This window comes from Oryzias latipes, chromosome 17, assembly GCF_053564925.1.
Source record: "Oryzias latipes strain Hd-rR chromosome 17, Olatipes_Hd-rR_3.1".
Lineage (NCBI taxonomy): Eukaryota > Metazoa > Chordata > Actinopteri > Beloniformes > Adrianichthyidae > Oryzias > Oryzias latipes.
The window spans coordinates 32,328,767-32,348,132 of record NC_136253.1 but is presented as its reverse complement, the minus strand read 5'-3'; the positions used below and the strand labels follow the sequence as shown (position 1 = coordinate 32,348,132).

Genomic DNA, 19,366 nt, shown 5'->3' with positions numbered 1-19,366 from the left:
ACCATAATTATGTATTAAAGACTTAGTTTGTGTCCTCTTTGGTGCAAAAAGCAACCTTTATCTTAAAGTTCCTACCAGTTTTAATTTACTTGTTACTGCAAAAGAGGAGAAAGTACATTACTTGTGCTTGTTAAATATGATTTTTAAATAAGCTTTGCCCTAACTGCTGCAATTCTTGACATTTAGCACAAAAACACAACTTTTATTGGCAGTGGAAATGTGGTTGTGTCACTAATTTGGTTTTTCCAAAGTACACTGCAAAATCTGGCCCATAAAAATACGTCAAAAATTAGCAAAACTGCCAATGGTGTAAGAAAAAATGTCTTACCAAGAATTCTTATTTTACAGTATGCAAATTGTAGTCACTAAGAAATATTTTCTCAAACGAAGGTTGTTTAAAAAAAACTTTCTTGATAACATTATTTTTCTTGCAAAACAGAAAATAGGACATTTTTATTGAAACGAGGGTCTTTTTACTTTCTCACTCAGTTTTTGCAATAGGATTTTGAGCATGGCAACCGGTTTCCAAGAACAAAAAGACATTTTTCGTAAATACTCTAATGAACCACTTTTCTATGTTTCTTAATCTTGTGTGATTCTGCAACAAAGGCTGCAAGTTTGACAGCTTTTTCCACATATTTACAATAAAAAAAAAATACAATTCTGCAACTCCTGAAAAACAGCATATGCCTGCTTCATAATGCATGATGCATGATGTCAGCAGAGATTTGGTGAACCATATGGCACCTCACAATTTACATTTTTCAGAGGACACTCTCACAGAAATCACCCTTACATCTTTTCCTTCAAAAAGAATAAAAGAACATCCATTAGAAGAAACCTTAAAATTAGGAAGCGGGTTGGATACAAAAGCTGGCACCAGCGAAAAAGCCCAGGAAATATCTTGGTGCTTCTGGCACCAGCTTATGTAAACAGAGATAAGGCACTAAGAAATTAGTATTCCTCAAAAACTCCCCATGTCATAAACCAGCAATACCTTTTTTCTTCCCCTAAAGCTATTCATTCTATTCACACTAATAACCATAAAACAGAGAGGATTATGAAAAAAACAAAAAAAGGAAGTGATGAGATAATTTGGATTAAAATGACGTTTTCCCCCCTTTTAATTGATGTGAATATTTATCATGACAGTGCATGTTTTATACCGAGAAGCTGCATGTTTTTGCTGTTTAGCGTCATAAACAGACTAGTTTTTCATTTTACCGTGGGAAAAATGAAGCACTCCAGCCATAGCATCACAAAGACTATCACAAAGCTCACAGTTGTTGGCACTCCAGCTCCAGGCTTTTCCACATGATGAAATTTAGAGTTTTTATTTAATTTTTTAAGACGTTGTTTAACACTTTTTAATTAATATCCCTCAAAATAAGTGATTTTTAAGAAGTTACCCTGCTGTTCTTTTGAAAATGACTTAGCTTTTTCTATAGCAGTTTCTTATTGTGTTGGTTGTTTTTATGCACCCATAAATGGAGCCAGACTTACTGTTGTGAAGTTCTCTGGACCGCAGTCCTGTCCTCTGTATTTGCAGTCCAGCAGCATCTCTTCTATGCTGTGGCTGGATCTTTGAACAAACTCCAGCATGTTGAAGGTCTTGCTGGGGAAGAATTTGCTGTCGTCTGATGGTTTCCCCAAAGCAGCCATAAAATCATCAAAGTCCCCTTGTTCCACGCCGAGCATCTTGGCCATCCAGAAGATGTCGTTCCTGGTGATCTGCGATTTTCGGAAGCTGTTGTAGTTGCAGAAGGTGATGGCTGGAAAAAACATCACAGGGCTGTCCATTTCATCCAGGATGGTGACATGGGGGTACTGGAAGTACTCTATCACACGGTCGGCCACTTGGAGGAGGAAGATGGAGAGGGAAGAGCTAAACGCCGCAGCCCAAAGCAAACGGCGGAAAGTCACTCCACCAGGCAGGAAGATGTGGCTGAGGCCATGGAGGGTACAGTTGGCCCCAAACACTGTGATATCTGATGGAGGACGGGGTTCTTCGTCTTCTGGAGATCCCATTTTGTCTCAAAACAATGTGTCCTTAAGCAGCCCTGACCCGCTGGACGTAGAGGTTCACCCTAACCGACTGAACAGAGGAGGCTGATCGGGACGGGGTTTGGTTTCTGCTCTCCACCTCAGAGAAGGGTGCAGTTTGGATCTCTCCATCTGGGAGGTAACAGAACTGTGATATCAACCAATCATCGGTGAGAGATTAGAGGGCACTTTGAAATGAAGAGATCCAGTTTCGTTAGGGAAATAAGATCCACGCCAACAGGGAGTGGTGGAAAAAGGAAAAAAAGAAAATCACAGAGGAGTGCAGAGAAGCTAAAGAAGGAATGATAACTAACTGCTTTTTGACCCCTGATCTTCACATTCTTGGCATTTTAGTAACAGATTCATTTAAAATTGGTGTTTTAATGAGTTTGCTGCTCCACCAGTCAAAACTGACAGATTTAAATTTTACCTTTAACTAAAGGACTAAATGTGGTTTTTACTGTGTGACGTCCTCTGTGCTCCAAAGAGGCTGAACGGAGAAACTGCAGACCTGTGGTCGGGAAGGTAAAAGGCAGAGCAATCCTTCCTCTGTATGGAAATATAAGACATTTATGGAAACAAAATGTCTGAAATTTCCACCACGCAGAACATTCAGCAACAGCAGGAGGCACAAAGCTGCCACATCTGTTGGTTAATGACTTTGGGGCGATGATCAGATGTTTTACTGATTGATTCTGTAAAACCTTAAGTATTCGTTTCACTTACAGATGCTGACAGGACGCAAAGCAGACCCTCGTCTAGGAGTCTGACCTGTCGTGCTGGGGATGCCTCCCAAACCCGTAGACGTCTTCACCCCTTGAAATTGTAGTAATTATTAATGTGGCTATCATGGTTAAAGCTCCTTTCAAATAAAAGTCTGTCTTAATCTGCTAACACATTAAGACTCTTTGGATGTCCCAACCTCTGTGATTTATCATTCAACGCTGTGGATTTCCTTTTCTGCTCCTCACAATGTTGTTCAAGCTGCACACGTTACCTGTTGAAGCCTGTTCTTGCCTCTGTTGATCATGTAAAGTACTGTGAGCTTTGTAAATGATATTTCTGTGAGGATTGAATTTTGGTTTGGTTTTTGTCAGTTATGTTCTGGTTTTGTCATAATCCACAGCTGCAGACATTTTCTCATGCAGAGATCCAGAGTCTATTTTAGTGTCTGGTAATGAGTTCTTCCTCTTCAGGTCATCTGTTCTGTTGTGTCACCTTTTTGTCTCGTCTTGGACTTTTGTCTTCAAGTTTATTAAATGTTGAGTTTCCACCTCCAGTTTCATGTATTTTAGGTCTAACACCACCAGTTCCTGACAATGTGAATCACAAGTTTTGAAGAGAATATTTTGATGGTTTCAGCACAAGTTGAGTAGATTTTGTTAACGCTAGTTTATTAGTTTTATTTAGCGACACAAATCCAGAGTTACCGCAACACTGTGACCCACTCTGCTGCCTCTGTCTTGCTAAAGGTCAACGGAAAATATAATGATTCCTCTTTTCTATGCAAAAAAAAGTTAGTTTCTAAGAGTCAACACCTTCAAAATTGTTGGTACTAAAATACGCTTTTTAAAAGAAATAAAATGTAAATCACACTCAAATTTCGTCAAAGACCCCCTCTGATGTAAATGGTGCTTTTAGTGTTTTTAGCATCTAGTGGAATTTTTCTGATAATGGAGGACATATTGAAGAAAATTAGGGTTAAAATTACATTTCACAATAATTGTATTTTCAAACTAGTGTCAATCAGGAACAGATGGAAAATATTTTTTTGAAAAAGATGGTATTTGTAGAAAATACGCTGGGCGGGCCACATCCTCCCTGCTCCGCTCCATTCTAATGCATCCACTGTCAGACAAATAGACCAATGTACGTTTTTGTTTTCCTTGTCTGAGCTGGAATCTGTCTCAAAACTGAACGGCAGGACAGCTCCGATATTGTTCACCATTTTGGAGAGCTTGTAAACAGATAGCCCAGTTATGGGCGACAGGAAGGGGGGCCGGGTTGCTCCACATCAATGGTCAAACCCACAATTTAGAGGCGAATTTCTAATAAATTCTTGCTGATTTGCAGACACTGTCTCTTAGAAAACAACAAAGAAATCTTGGAAGTTGTCCAAAAAAAACACAGAATACTTAAATTATCCACTGGAAACCCTTTTAAAATAGATCAAATGATGATCAGCAGTTCGGGACTTTATAGGGTTTGTGAGGTTTGAGCCCTTTGCTTTGGCTTGTTTGCAAACTGCAATGTTCTATTTTCCGGTTTGTTTTTTTCCCCAGGTGCTTAACAAAGTCTCATCTGGTTTCCCAATTGTCCCAATTGTCCACAGTTGTCTGCAGCTAAGTAGATGTATCTTAGTCTCTTGTACTTACGTTATCTGCATTGTCCCCCCCCCCCCCCCCCCATTTGTTTTATGTTTTTTATGCCGAGTTAATTTATCAAGTGGAGTTCAGACTGTCGAGCCTGTTCACCTGCATTTTTGGTCCTCCACCGCCAGTTCCTTACAGCTTTTTGGAGTTAAAGCTTTAGCAAAATCTAAATTTGAGAAGCGTTATGACATTTTTAGGACACTAACGACAGTCGTACTTGAACTTCTAGTTTGCGGCTCACATTATCTATTTGTCTCGCCTCAGCAGTCTCCATATCATGTGTTCTGTATCAGCATAAAATATTAATGCCCTCTCCTGCATACCTTTCCACTCATGGGCAGAGGTGTATTTTCAGAGAGCAGGCCCAAGGCTGCTTTAGTTCATTCTGTTGAGAGCCCGTCGGAACTGAGATTGATTACCTTTGAGAAGATTTCAAAACTAAGTTCAGACCTTTTTGGGTCAAACTTACTTTGCTTATGCTACTTAAAGAACAGCTGCTTCTTTTTGTCAATATACCTCTTTAAACTTCATTCTGGTTATATATTAGCCTTCCTTAAGTCTGTCTGGGACTTCAAAATCGAGCGCATTTATGGCGATGTTTATATCCATCTGACTTGATCTAATGCATTGATAGATTTGACTTCTTGCTCTGTTTTGGTAGACAGAAAGCCCTAATGGGAATGTCCAGCTCAAATATGTTTGAGCTAGACTTTTTGATCTGACTACTTTTTAAGTCTATAACTGAAAACTTTTTTTTTTTTTTATTTTATTTACAAAATTCTAAAATAAAAAGATCAACCTTAATAACATCCAAAAGCAGCAAAGATTTGTGTTAAATCCAAATAATGACAAAAAAGCACAGACACAGCATGCATATTTGACCTAAATTCAACAGTAACTAGTCACTTTTGGATCCAGAGCTTCTCATGCCAACCAGTTATGCACATTATCCTGCATATTTTTTTAAAAGATGTCTTCTCTTAATCACTGAAGCTGTGAAGTCTATTGAAAGTAAAACAAAACTTTCCTTAAATACTGCACAAACGCTAATTTTCTGTATTTGTATCTCCAGATCAGCAGCTAAAATGATTCTTCAGGCCGTGTCACACAGTCACTACGAACGTTTTTTGCATATACCCCGGATGAAATTTCGGTCTTTTGTGACACATGCGCGATATATGTAATTCACAAGTGCTCGCCATTTGTCGATGTGCGCAGATGTCAGTCAAAGGTTTCAGCCGACCGGTCTTTGTGTGAATTCAGTTTGGAGCCGTTCAAAATATTGGGTCGGTCGAGAATTACATAGTTTATGCAAATTTTATTTTATATGCAATTATTACGTAAATCTTCTGCAATTGTGCTAGATTTTTGCAAGATGCATGTGCAAATGTGGGCATTTTTACAACCTTTCCCCAAATATAACTGATTTTTCAGGCATGTACCAACGATCTACCACTTATGTATGACATCACGTTAAAATTTCATAACCGACGCGCCAATCTTGAGCCAGATTTGGCTTTTACGTTGATTTACGTGATCTTTGTGTGATGTTTTCCTACTGCTTCAGTGGTTTTAACCTGAATTAATGAGACATTTGCGAAAAATTCACGTAAAGACCACAACTTTTTCCACGGATATGACCAATTTTCATATGTGCAACAAAATGTATGTCGAGGCTGTGTGACAGTCTTTACATAACAAAGGTCTTGCTTTAATTACCCACCAAACCCTATTCAAACTGGTTCCTCATTGAGAAAGTCACAGCTGATCTCACAGAACAGCAGATGCTTCCCCTGTGAACAGGAGAACTGACAAAATCCCTTCAAGCTAAAGTATGATTTGTCAGTGAAAAGGAATTAAAGTTCAACAAGTACCATGGGGGTTTAGCTTTACAAGTGGAATTCAGGGCTGCAAGACACTTTAAGGCCTCGGATCACAGAGTCCTTCTCCAAGGCTGCACCAACCATCAAATGTGTGTTTTTCTAAGTGCTTGACATTCAGCCAGATCTCTGAATCAGCTAAAATTGATAATGACGCAGCTGAACTAAACAGATCATTTTCAGAATGATGCAGTTGACTAGAAAGACCTTGGTTTGTTTTGGTTGACCAAGATAACATGACATTCTGAGATTCCAGTGGATAGAGAATGACCCACAACTGAGGGTACAGGAAGACGCATGATCCAATCAGTGACACACACAGAGAGGAGCACGAAGCACATCATTTGTTTACAAAAAACACCAAAAAGACTTGTCTTCTGCTCTGAGCATTTGTAATACCGCCTTTGCCATCTGCCTCCTCCCTTCATATATGTTTGCTCCCAGAACTCTGCTCAACTCTGCTCTTTGGTTTCTCCCCGATCTCTTGATGCTAATTGTTTTTTTGTTTGTTTGTTTTATCCCAATTGTGGAACTTTTATGGAAAAAGTCTGTACAGGAATCTCTTGAATTTGAGAAAAATAAATCACCCCCCCCCCCTTAGGAAAATGAAAATCAGACTGATTTACTGTCTTTGTCCAAGAGGGACAATTCAAGTGAAAAAATGTGTCCATAGAGAGAGAATCCGAAACACATGTCTCAAATTAGAAACAACTCAGATAAATTACAATAAAGGCGACTCGAGTCGAGTTGTCTTTTTTTATTTACGTTTTGCTCACTCAAGGTAACTAAAGTGCTGCTGTTGGCACCGCTATGATGTTCACAGCGATGAAATGAAAACAATGTGAGTTGCTTTGTATGTTTTAAAAATGAAAATCGTGTTTTTGCTTTTTTCAACATGTTCTCGCATTCGGGACATATAAAGAAATTTAAGCTCAAAGTTGCATTTATGAGTATTTCTTATTAAAATTGTTGTGGAACAGGAACAGACAGAAAAAAAAATGTTTAAAAAAGAGCTTCTTTGTGACGAAGAAAATATGAAAAATGCAACCTCTCTGCACTGCTCCATTCCAATGCTTGCAGACAAATAGATCCATGAACGTCTTCTTTTCTCTCGTCTGAGCTGGAATCTGGATCAAAGCTGTACGGCTGGATAGCTCCAATATTACTTGTCATTTTTGTTGTGCCACTAATGCTAGGTTGGGGGTGTGAGCAGCTGTAAACTAGCAGGAGAGCAAACAGAGTAAACAGAGGGATGATGGGAAAAGGGGTGGGCTTACTCTGTACCAACAATTCCAGCCCCAACTTCTAACAAACGACACCGTTTTTTTTGTTTGTTTTTTTTAAGTTAGAGTGTAAACAAAGAGTTCTCTGGTCGTGACTGACAGGAAGGGGGGACGGGGTTGCCTTGCCACTTCAGAGACAAATATTTGGTGAACTCTTGCTGCCTTGCAAAAACTATATCCTAGAAAATGAGACAGTTTTTTTTTTTTTTTTGGCTAAAAAGGGCATAATCCTAATTAAAAGACCACTGGGATCAAAAGATGATTAGAGTGAGACTTTAAGTCAAATGCTTTGGTTATTTTAGTTTAACGATGTTTGGAGGACTGACAAATGTTACATTGAGAGAATTACACATAATTAGCATTGACCATGAAAGGAAAATGCTGTAAATGAAGGGAAATGCAGTTGTTCTACAACAAAGTAACTTAAGAGTTCAAGTTGAGTAGAGTTTTTGAGGCAAAGCAAATCTGTGTCCTCCCCAAGGACATTTGAGTCATTCGATTCAATTCAAAAAAAATTATTCGTCCCACAGGGATGATGTAAAAAGGCAAACCATTTTGAAAAATTCTTCAGCTTTAGATAAGCTTTCATGTTTTTTCAAGACATAAAATAAAATAACAGACCAGCTTAAATTAAAGTGCAGCCAGGGCAGAGAGCAGGTTTTATATTTAAAAAAAAAAGACGAGTACAAAAGGAATTAAAATGCAGAGACAGAACAGAAGAATGGAATTTTCTTTAGAAGTTATGAACAAAAGAAATGTCCTCCACTGCTTTGGAGTTCAAGAATGTCAAGTTTTGGAACAGGTTTGTGTTAAATGGGGTTTTAACGTGGCCTGATGAGGGCGCCGTTGCAGTGAGGAGTTTTGACCTCCGCCTCTTGTACTTTTTTTTTTTATGTAGGGACATTGACATTTGTGACATTATGTTCATGAGAAATTGGACATTTTCCGATTGCGAAACACGTGTAAAAGCGTGTAACTAGCTGCCAGTATGAGAGTGGAGCCTTCTTCTTTCTCTTTCGGCTTTTCCCATCAGGGGTCGCCACAGCGAATCATCCTTTTCCACCTCACTCTATCATGGACATCTTCTACCCTAACATTAGCCAACTTCATGTCCTCTGTTAAGACATCCATATATCTCCTCTTTGGCCGTCCTCTTGCCCTCCTGCCAGGCAGCTCCATCTCCAACATCCTTCTACCAATATATCCACTATCCCTCCTCTGAACATGTCCAAACCATCTCAGTCTGGCTTCTCTGACTTTGTCGCTAACACAGGCAACATGAGCCGTCCCTCTGATGTACTCGTTCCTTATCCTGTCTAACCTGGTCACTCCTAAGGAGAACCTCAACATCTTCATCTCCGCTACCTCCATCTCAGCCTCTTGTCTCTGTCCCACTGCTACCGTCTCTAGCCCATAGAGCAGAGCTGGTCTCACCACTGTCTTGTACACCTTTCCTTTGAGTCTTGCTGGCACTCTTCTGTCACACAACACTCCTGACACTTTCCTCCACCCGCTCCAACCTGCCTGCACTCGCCTCTTCACCTCTTTTCCACACTCCCCATCACACTGAACTGTTGACCCCAAGTACTTAAACTCCTGCACCTTCTTCACCTCAGCCCCCTGTAACCTAACGCTTCTACCTTGATCCCTCTCGTTCAGACACATGTATTCTGTCTTACTACGACTGACCTTCATGCCTCTTCTTTCCAGAGCAAACCTCCACCTCTCTAGCTGTTCCTCCACCTGCTCTCTACTCTCACTGCAAATTACAATGTCATCCGCAAACATCATTGTCCAGGGAGATTCCTGTCTTACCTCGTCTGTCAGCCTGTCCATCAGCATAGCAAACAAAAAAGGACTCAAAGCTGATCCTTGGTGTAGTCCCACCTCCACCTTGAACTCCTCTGTCTGACCTACAGCACATCTCACCACCGTCATACTTCTCTCATACATGTCCTGAACTACTCTGACATACTTCTCTGCCACTCCAGACGACCTCATACAGTACCACAGCTCCTCCCTCGGCACCCTGTCATACGCCTTCTCTAAATCTACGAACACACAATGCAGCTCCTTCTGACCTTCTCTGTACTTTTCCATCAACATTCTCAAAGCAAAAATGGCATCAGTGGTGCTCTTACGGGGCATGAAACCATACTGCTGCTCACAGATCTCCACCTTCTTCCTAAGCCTGGCTTCCACTACTCTTTCCCACAGCTTCATTGTGTGGCTCATCAACTTTATTCCTCTATAGTTGCTGCAGTTCTGCGTGTCACCCTTGTTCTTAAAGATCGGAACCAGAACGCTTCTCCTCCATTCCTCAGGCATCTTCTCACTCTCTAAAATCCTATTGAACAACCTCGTTAGAAATTCCACTGCTGTCTCTCCTAAGCACTTCCATACCTCCACAGGTAGGTCATCAGGACCAACGGCCTTTCCGCTCTTCATCCTTTTCAGAGCCTTCCTAACCTCATCCTTTCCAATCTCTGCTACTTCCTGCTCCACAACAACCACATCTTCCTCCCTTCTTTCCCTGTCATTTTCCACGTTCATCAGCTCCTCAAAATACTCCTTCCATCTTTTTTGTACACTCTCCTGAGTTGTTAGCACCTTTCCATCTCTGTCCTTAATCACCCTTATCTGTTGCACGTCCTTCCCATCTCTGTCTCTCTGTCTGGCTAGCCTGTACAAGTCCTTTTCTCCATGAGAGTGGAGCCTTGGAGCAGCAAAACCATCAGCTAATGCAAACATTACCTTGCTTGGTTATTAACATCCATCATTTTCTGTTCCATGAATGAACCTTTTTCACAGCGTACATTAAAATGCACAACGCAGCACTTTCTAAAAGCCAAACAATATGAACTATAGCTATTTACGCCATGAATTACATCTGTACTGCGTCTCTGCTGACGAGCCAAATGTGTCCACACAGCAAAAATCCTGCCATCAACGAACAGCCAACAAAACATTTTGATGAACAAAAAAAAAATCCCAGAAACTGAAATATTTAGAAAACGAGTAAAGGAAAAATATGTAAACAAAGTTGACTTCCACAAATGTGCTCGAAACACATTTGGTGGTCTTTTCATTCTTATTATTGACAAGCGTTTAGTGGATTTTTATGACAAAGCTGTATTTTTTGTTGTTTCCTATTTATTGTCTTTCCTTCTGTGGTGTTTGAAATTTATTTATGCTAACAGGTTTGACAAAAATGATTAAAAAAACATGAAATTTCTAAAATGGCTCAGAATCAGAGTATCCGTTAAAGATGTTGAATAAATATGTAATTAAGATGAATAAATGAACAAACATGTTTTGTTTTTTGCTTCACTTTTTTTTTTTTACTATAATTAGTGTTAGTTGGAATCCACAATACTTTAGACATACCGGATCGGTCGAGGCCCGGGTTAACAACGACCGCCACCGATGCTGTTAACCTACAGGGTGTCGGTGGAAATTTGACTACTGTTGGTCGAAGAAAGAGGGGAGGCAGAAGCGTCCGTGGCCAGAGAGAGAAGGGAAAAGGCAGGAACATAGGTTTGAGAATAGGGACTCTTAACGTTGGCACAATGACAGGGAAAGGCAGAGAGCTGGCAGACATGATGGAGAGAAGGAAGGTAGATGTACTGTGTGTGCAGGAGACAAGGTGGAAGGGCAGCAAGGCACGTAGTATTGGAGGAGGATACAAACTGTTCTATCATGGTGTTGATAGGAAGAGAAACGGGGTAGCAGTGATTCTGAAGGGGGAGTTTGTAAACAGTGTTCTAGAGGTGAAAAGAGTCTCAGACAGGATGATGAGCCTAAAGTTAGAAATTGAAGGGGTGATGGTGAATGTAGTCAGTGGGTATGCACCACAGGTTGGCTGTGAGTTAGAAGTGAAGGAGAGGGCCTGGCCCCCTTGCTGGGGGGGGGGGGCGGGGGACGGCTGTTTGACCACCGGGGGACAGTCTATCATCTGTCCCCAACTTACCCCCTTCCTCATATAACCTCATAATAGGGTGAGGGGGTGGGGGGCTTAGCCTGCGATGAGCCTTGGGGGGGGGGTTTACTAGGCAGTGACCCCCCTCCTGTGGTTGCCGTATGGAGTGGGCCCCCCCTCTTTCGGTTTTATTTGCACCTTAGACATGTAGGGCCCTTGGTAGGGGGGGTGCTTGGACATCACTGCCAGCAAGCAGCGGATGTCCTCCTAGCACCCTACCCGCCAATTTTAACCGCACCTTAGACATTTAGGGCCCCTTGGTGGGGAGGGTGAGGGGACGTCACTGTGAGTAATCAGGAGACGTCCCCTTAGTGCCCTACCCGCCAATTTTAACCGCACCCCCCTTAGTACACACACCCCTCCCCCCTCAATATATACATCCCAACATAAACACACACACATGCACACACACACTCTCTCAAACACACATACACGCACACACATTTTGCAAGGAAGGTGGGACCTAGGACCATCTGTCCCCTGCCTCTTCCCTGGTGGGGGGTACGGGCCCCTTTGCAACGGCGGCTGTGTCCCCGGGGTGCTGGCTTCCTGGGCCCGGCGGTGCTCTCTCCGCGCGGTGGGGGGGTTCACATTACATCTGAGCCGGGGGTGTTCGTGTCCCTGGGGGGTGGGTTCTGGTCCTTGCTCCTGAGTGCTGGGCCCCGCCAAATCTCCAACTGTGGCCGAGCCTGGTCGGGCCATATTTACAACACCCCTTGTGGGCCCTCTTTTTTCCCCGGGGTTCCCCCCTCCTGGGCGGGGGCGGCGGGCCCCTGCCTCGCTCCTCCCTGGACCAACCGTTGGCCGGGCGGATGGCTGCCTGGAGTGCGGAGTGGGTCTCCCTTGGGGGGTCCTGGCCCGTACCTGGGGTTGGGGCGGGGGGATGCCCGGAACTCCTGGGTGGTGGTGGGGTGCTCGTCTGGGGCTGTGGGCGTCCTTCTCCGGTGGGGCCCTGCGTTGGGTTCTCCCGGCGCGGCGGGGGGGCTGCTCTCCTGGTTGGGCTGGGGCGGCGCCCTCTTTCCCTCCGTGCCTCCCTGCTCTCTGGCTCTGGGGGCCTTGCGGCGGCCCTGCTGGCCCTGGCCTGGGTGGCGGGCTTGGTCGCCCGGGCGGCGGTTGTTCCCTGCCGGCTCCCGTGTGGTGTTGGGGGGAATCCGGCTGCCGCTGCTGGTGCGGTGGGGGTCTTGGGGTGGGGATGGCTGGGCACTCTCCCTCCTTCTTTTCACGTTCCACCATCCATTTTAGAAGAACATAAACACTCACCTGAGCACAGGTGTCAGCTCAACAGACTGAATGACTGAAATATTTCACACTAGTTGGTTTTAAGGCATAAGTATGCGTGTGAACACTATCTGTTTTGTGTACATGTCGACAGGTGGACATTTTTGCAACTAACAGGTGTGTTTATAACATTTGAGTGTGTGTGTGGACAGGCTCCGCCCTTTTTTTTGTTTTGTTTTTTTTTTACATTTGAACCTTACCATAATGATTAACAACCATTGTTGCTTTATGCTGCTTCATGGTCTTATCCCCCTTCCCCTCCTATTATCACCCCCTACCCCCCCTCTCTCTAACGTCCCTCTTTCTTCTTCCCCTCTTTCCTTTTCCGTCCGGTCCAACACCAAAGATTTTCAGACATGTTTGAAATTAATAAAGTTTGGCCTCAATTACAAAAGGGGTTTATTCAGACATACCTTTGGTTTGTCTGAAGATTAATAACCCCTCTTGTTAAAGTAAAATATGTCCAACCCAAGAGGCCCTCAGCTCTCATCTGTCTGCCTAGCTGTTGGACAGGACAAGTTAAAAAAAAAAAAAAAAAAAAAAAAAAAAAAAAAAAAAAAGAAGTGAAGGAGAGATTCTGGAGTGAGTTGGATGAGGTCATAGAGAGTTTTCCCAGAGGAGAGAGAGTTGTTATTGGAGCAGACTTTAATGGGCATGTTGGTGAGGGCAACAGAGGTGATGAGGAGGTGATGGGCAGGTTTGGTGTGAAGGAAAGGAATCTGGAGGGACAGATGGTGGTGGACTTTGCAAAGAGGATGGAAATGGCGGTAGTCAACACTTACTTCCAGAAGAGAGCAGAACATAGAGTGACATACAGAAGTGGAGGTAGGAGTACTCAGGTGGACTACATCCTGTGTAGACGAGGTCATTTGAGAGAGGTTAATGACTGCAAAGTGGTGGCAGGAGAGAGTGTAGCCAGACAGCACCGCATGGTGGTGTGTAAGATGACTCTGGAGGTCAGGAAGAAAAAGAGAGGGAAAACAGAAAAGAAGACCAAGTGGTGGAAGCTACAGAATGAAGAAACTTGTGAGGAATTTAGGCAGAAGTTGAGGCAGGTCCTGGGTGGTCAGGATGAGCTTCCAGATGACTGGGAAACTACAGCAGAGATTATCAGGGAAACAGGTAGGAAGGTGCTAGGTGTGTCATCTGGAAAGAGGAAAGACGGTAAAGACACTTGGTGGTGGAATGGGGAAGTACAGGAATGCGTCCAGAGGAAGAGGTTGGCTAAAAGGAAGTGGGATGTAGAAAGGACTGAGGAAGATAGACAGGAGTACAAGGAAGCGCAGCGTAGAGTGAAGAGAGAGGTGGCAAAGGCCAAACAGAAAGCTTACGATGAGCTATATGACAGGTTAGACACAAAGGAAGGAGAGAAGGTCTTGTACAGGCTAGCCAGACAGAGAGACAGAGATGGGAAGGACGTGCAACAGATAAGGGTGATTAAGGACAGAGATGGAAAGGTGCTAACAACCCAGGAGAGTGTACAGAAAAGATGGAAGGAGTATTTTGAGGAGCTGATGAACGAGGAAAATGACAGGGAAAGAAGGGAGGAAGATGTGGTTGTTGTGGAGCAGGAAGTAGCAGAGATTGGAAAGGATGAGGTTAGGAAGGCTCTGAAAAGGATGAAGAGCGGAAAGGCCGTTGGTCCTGATGACGTACCTGTGGAGGTATGGAAGTGCCTAGGAGAGACAGCAGTGGAATTTCTAACAAGGTTGTTCAATAGGATTTTGGAGAGTGAGAAGATGCCTGAGGAATGGAGGAGAAGCGTTCTGGTCCCGATCTCTAAAAACAAGGGTGACACGCAGAACTGCAGCAACTATAGAGGAATAAAGTTGATGAGCCACACAATGAAGCTGTGGGAAAGAGTAGTGGAAGCCAGGCTTAGGAAGAAGGTGGAGATTTGTGAGCAGCAGTATGGTTTCATGCCCCGTAAGAGCACCACTGATGCCATTTTTGCTTTGAGAATGTTGATGGAAAAGTACAGAGATGGTCAGAAGGAGCTGCATTGTGTGTTCGTAGATTTAGAGAAGGCGTATGACAGGGTGCCGAGGGAGGAGCTGTGGTACTGTATGAGGTCGTCTGGAGTGGCAGAGAAGTATGTCAGAGTAGTTCAGGACATGTATGAGAGAAGTATGACGGTGGTGAGATGTGCTGTAGGTCAGACAGAGGAGTTCAAGTTGGAGGTGGGACTACACCAAGGATCAGCTTTGAGTCCCTTTTTGTTTGCTATACTGATGGACAGGCTGACAGACGAGGTAAGACAGGAATCTCCCTGGACAATGATGTTTGCAGATGACATTGTAATTTGCAGTGAGAGTAGAGAGCAGGTGGAGGAACAGCTAGAGAGGTGGAGGTTTGCTCTGGAAAGAAGAGGCATGAAGGTCAGTCATAGTAAGACAGAATACATGTGTCTGAACGAGAGGGATCAAGGTAGAAGTATTAGGTTACAGGGGGCTGAGGTGGAGAAGGTGCAGGAGTTTAAGTACTTGGGGTCAACAGTTCAGTGTGATGGGGATTGTGGAAAAGAGGTGAAGAGGCGAGTGCAGGCAGGTTGGAGCGGGTGGAGGAAAGTGTCAGGAGTGTTGTGTGACAGAAGAGTGCCAGCAAGACTCAAAGGAAAGGTGTACAAGACAGTGGTGAGACCAGCTCTGCTCTATGGGTTAGAGACGGTAGCAGTGAGACAGAGACAAGAGGCTGAGATGGAGGTAGCAGAGATGAAGATGTTGAGGTTCTCCTTAGGAGTGACCAGGTTAGACAGGATAAGGAACAAGTACATCAGAGGGACGGCTCATGTTGCTTGTGTTAGTGACAAAGTCAGAGAAGCCAGACTGAGATGGTTTGGACATGTTCAGAGGAGGGATAGTGGATATATTGGTAGAAGGATGTTGGAGATGGAACTGCCTGGCAGGAGGGCAAGAGGACGGCCAAAGAGGAGATATTTGGATGTCTTAACAGAGGACATGAAGTTGGCTAATGTTAGTGTAGAAGATGTCCTTGATAGAGTGAAGAGGAAAACGAAGATTCGCTGTGGCGACCCCTGATGGGAAAAGCCGAAAGAGAAAGAAGAAGTGTTAGTTGGAATACTTTAAATATCGGATGTTAAATTCTTTTTTATTTTGGTTATTTAAAAAAAAATACGTCTAAAAAGTTTAAAATGAGACAATTTCTATCATACTATTAAAAGGTACTCAGTTATTTGTTGGAAAACTAGACATACCTAGGCTATTTCTTTCTGAAATTTTAATACATAGTATTTGTTAGAGGGAGTTAATTGAAGATGAATTCATTTAATTTAATTTAAATAATTTATAAGATGCGCCTCAAGTCCCTTTCTGGTAACCGCCATAAAACTAATTTAAATTTGTCCAAATATAAATAACGTGTGTTTCTAAAATTATGATCTAGTCAAATATTTTTCTAAAATTAATTTGGCATGTTAAAACTCCAATAGACTGATAATTTTAGGAATCTGCCTTCAGCTGATGATCAAAGTTATTTTAAAGTTCTAATTATTAGCACAGATCAAATGAACATGTGGAAAGAATTGAACATGTTAAATACAAAGTAAAAAAAAATGCTGTGTAGTTAAAATATGTACTAAAGTACCAACAAAGTAACGGTCTGCTTTTTATATTTTATAAACAAAAACTTGTAAAAGTTTGTTCCTTTTAGGGTCCACAAACAAAGTTTTAATCCCATCAAATATATAAAATGTGAAACAATTATAAGAGTGAAAAATCTATGTTTGCCTTTACTTCACAATTACAAAATGATGCAGGATCATTAAAAGAATTATCATCAGTTGGATTGCTGTTTTGTAAAAGCAGGATTTTGTTGCTATCATGAAACACATAAATCAATAAATGTTCAAATTATGGCAGTATATTCTATATATCACAATTTATACAAACACAATCTCAGTAAAACACCACTGCTTTTCAACTGTTGTTCCGTTTGTTGTTAAGGTAGTTAAAAGGAAAAATTACGTGTCAAAGTCATAGAGGAAAATAACTTTTTTTAAAAATGTGACATGGCTCAACGGTCACTGCTTCTTTCCATCCTCTGCTCTCTTGGCCTTTGTTGGGAACTCGCAGCCCGGGACGTCGCTGAAGACAGAATGCAGCTGCTTCCATTATCACAAGCAGGAAATGTGCTACAACTAATGGGGACGTTCAATATTTCATTATTGACCTGGTCACGACAGAATCCCCGGCTATCATAACAGGAAACAGTGGAAGAGGAAGCTGCTGTTTTCACACCATTAATACAATGACTATGTGCTTAACAGTAACGGCAGAAGGCCTCCGCTGCTTGATTTAATACCTAATTCCATGCTGACAGCTCTTCATCAAGGAAAAGCTAAAGACTTCATGCAGCTGCCAAAGTAATTGCGCCGAGCACAAAAGGCAAAACAGCTTCACTGTGGGAGCTTCAAAGACCTTTCAAAAAATTAATTTCTGTCCCTCTAAGACAGCAATTAGCTGTAAGTACAGTTAGACGGGAAGAAAAGGTGACTTTCCTTCCAGCCATTCAGGAAAGATGTTTGCAGTCAAAACCCTGGAGAAGAAAGTCAGAAAATACATTCAACTCCTTCTATAAATAAAACTTCATAAAATAGAATTTTTACAAATGTTTTTGATAAACGACAACCCAAATTGTTGGTTAATCTGAGAAGGTTTGACACCAAATAAAAAATGGAAAATTAATAGCGACAGTTTCCATCTCTTAGATTATCCGTAAAATGTTTCTTTTGTTTGTAAATAATGGCTGGTAAAATGCATAACTTGGTTGAGTGAATTCATTTTAAATCAGTTTCCCTTCCTTGACCTACGTATCAAAGCTCACATCCACAGGAAATGACACAGTTGGGGTCATCGTCCAGCCGCCGCGGCCTTGAGTTCAGGACTTTTTATGCAAGCTTCACTTCATTAAATCAAAGATAAGACCGTGTCGTCTTTTTTTCTTACAGATGTCTCTGGAAATAGTAAAGGAAACTAAAAAAAATTTGTAAATAATCAACACAAAGACAGCCTCAGGTCAAATCAAATATTTTTTCATTTTTTTATTACAAAATAGAGGTTGAACTTTGGGATCACATTTGCCAGACATTGAAGCCTAGTTGCTACCTTGACCTCTATGGGGTTTTTGTGCAAAAGAAAAATGGCATCAACAGTTCATTGAATCCGCTTTAACGAGACGGACAAACATTGTGTAGCTGAATTAAAAAAAAGACTTTACTAAATCATTTTAAGTGAGGAAGGTAAGGAATTTACAAAACCCTCATCATTTCTGCCGACATCCTCTTTTCCAAGAAAACGATTTTGCTTCACTTCATTTAGTTGCTTCATAATGAAAACTTTCTCACAAAAATAATAGATTATTCTGATGATGAATATTAGGTATTTAGTTACTGTATTACTTAAAAGTACAAGTAAAAGACCAACTCTGATGAAAATTGTGTTTTTGACTTTTCTGCTAGTGACATTTTTCTGACGGTGAGAGACGTATTTAAAGGGAATTAACCTAACAACTGAATTTCTGAGATTTTTAAACAAAATGTAAATAGTTTTGAATCAAGAGCAGATGAAAAAAAAAGACAATCTGAAGAAGATCATGTTTTCTGATGTAGAAAATACTCCTGGTTTGCCAAAAGATCCCTGCTCCGCTCCATTCTGATGCATCCCGTCTCAGATCCACGTACGTCTCTGTTTTCCTCGTCTGAGCTGGTATCTGGCTCAAAACTGTCTGCTCTGATATTGCTCGCCATTTTGGTTGCTCTGGTGATATTATCGAGTGGCTGTAAGTTAACGGGGGGACAGACGGCACACCGCAACGGGGAGCGGGAGGGTGGGGGCTGTGGAGCGCCAACGGTCCCAACGATAACTGAAAGGTGAACTTCTAATGATCTGCAGAAACGTTGTCCTAGAAAAAGACAGTTTTCTTTGTGTGGCTTAAAACGGCATAGTTGTAGATATTACATCAATGCTTCAAAATGCTTTAAAAGTGGATCAAAAGATGATCAACGTGGGTTTTTATAATTAACTCAATGGTAAATAAATTAACATAGTTCCTAGAAAATATATTGGCATTTCATCACATTTGCAATCAGCTACTATTCAGATTTTTCAGTCATATGCCTACATCCTCCTGGGAATAATTTGACAGTTTTTTGGATGCAAATAACTCTGTTTGTCAACAATAGAGGTAGTGGAGAACCAAATGCAAAAGACCAAGACTCTTTGAGAACAAGAACTAAATTCCATAAACAAAATATGACTACAAGAATGTGACAATACTTTTAATGCCTTCTGTGAGCAACATGGGGGAAAACTTGGGGAAAGCATTTCTTAGTACTGATAAAGCTTTGCTCTTAACCACACTGAACATTCCTGTAAATCTTTTTTACCAAAGTGTTTTATGACGGTTCCCAGAAAGGGACTTGAGGTGCATCTTATACTTAATGCAGTGTTTCTTGTATTTTGCCATATTGCTTCAGGGGTCAGGGATCTTCACTGATTCACACAGGTGGTTTGA

At 42.0% G+C, this 19,366-nt stretch overlaps 1 protein-coding gene across 5 annotated transcripts in view; it reads right to left on the bottom strand.

Moving 5' to 3' along the window:
* asic1c (acid-sensing (proton-gated) ion channel 1c) overlaps positions 1-19,366 on the bottom strand; it is a 115,636-nt gene that overhangs the window by 41,266 nt on the left and 55,004 nt on the right. Inside the window, exon 1 of one of the 5 annotated variants that reach the window (XM_020711162.3) lies at positions 1,504-2,153. The exons of the other annotated variants lie outside the window; for them this stretch is intronic. Within the exon in view, the coding sequence (XP_020566821.1) occupies positions 1,504-2,028 (525 nt within the window). The 5' untranslated portion in view covers positions 2,029-2,153. Of the gene's footprint in view, positions 1-1,503; positions 2,154-19,366 lie in introns of those variants that run through there. 5 annotated transcript variants of the gene reach the window in all.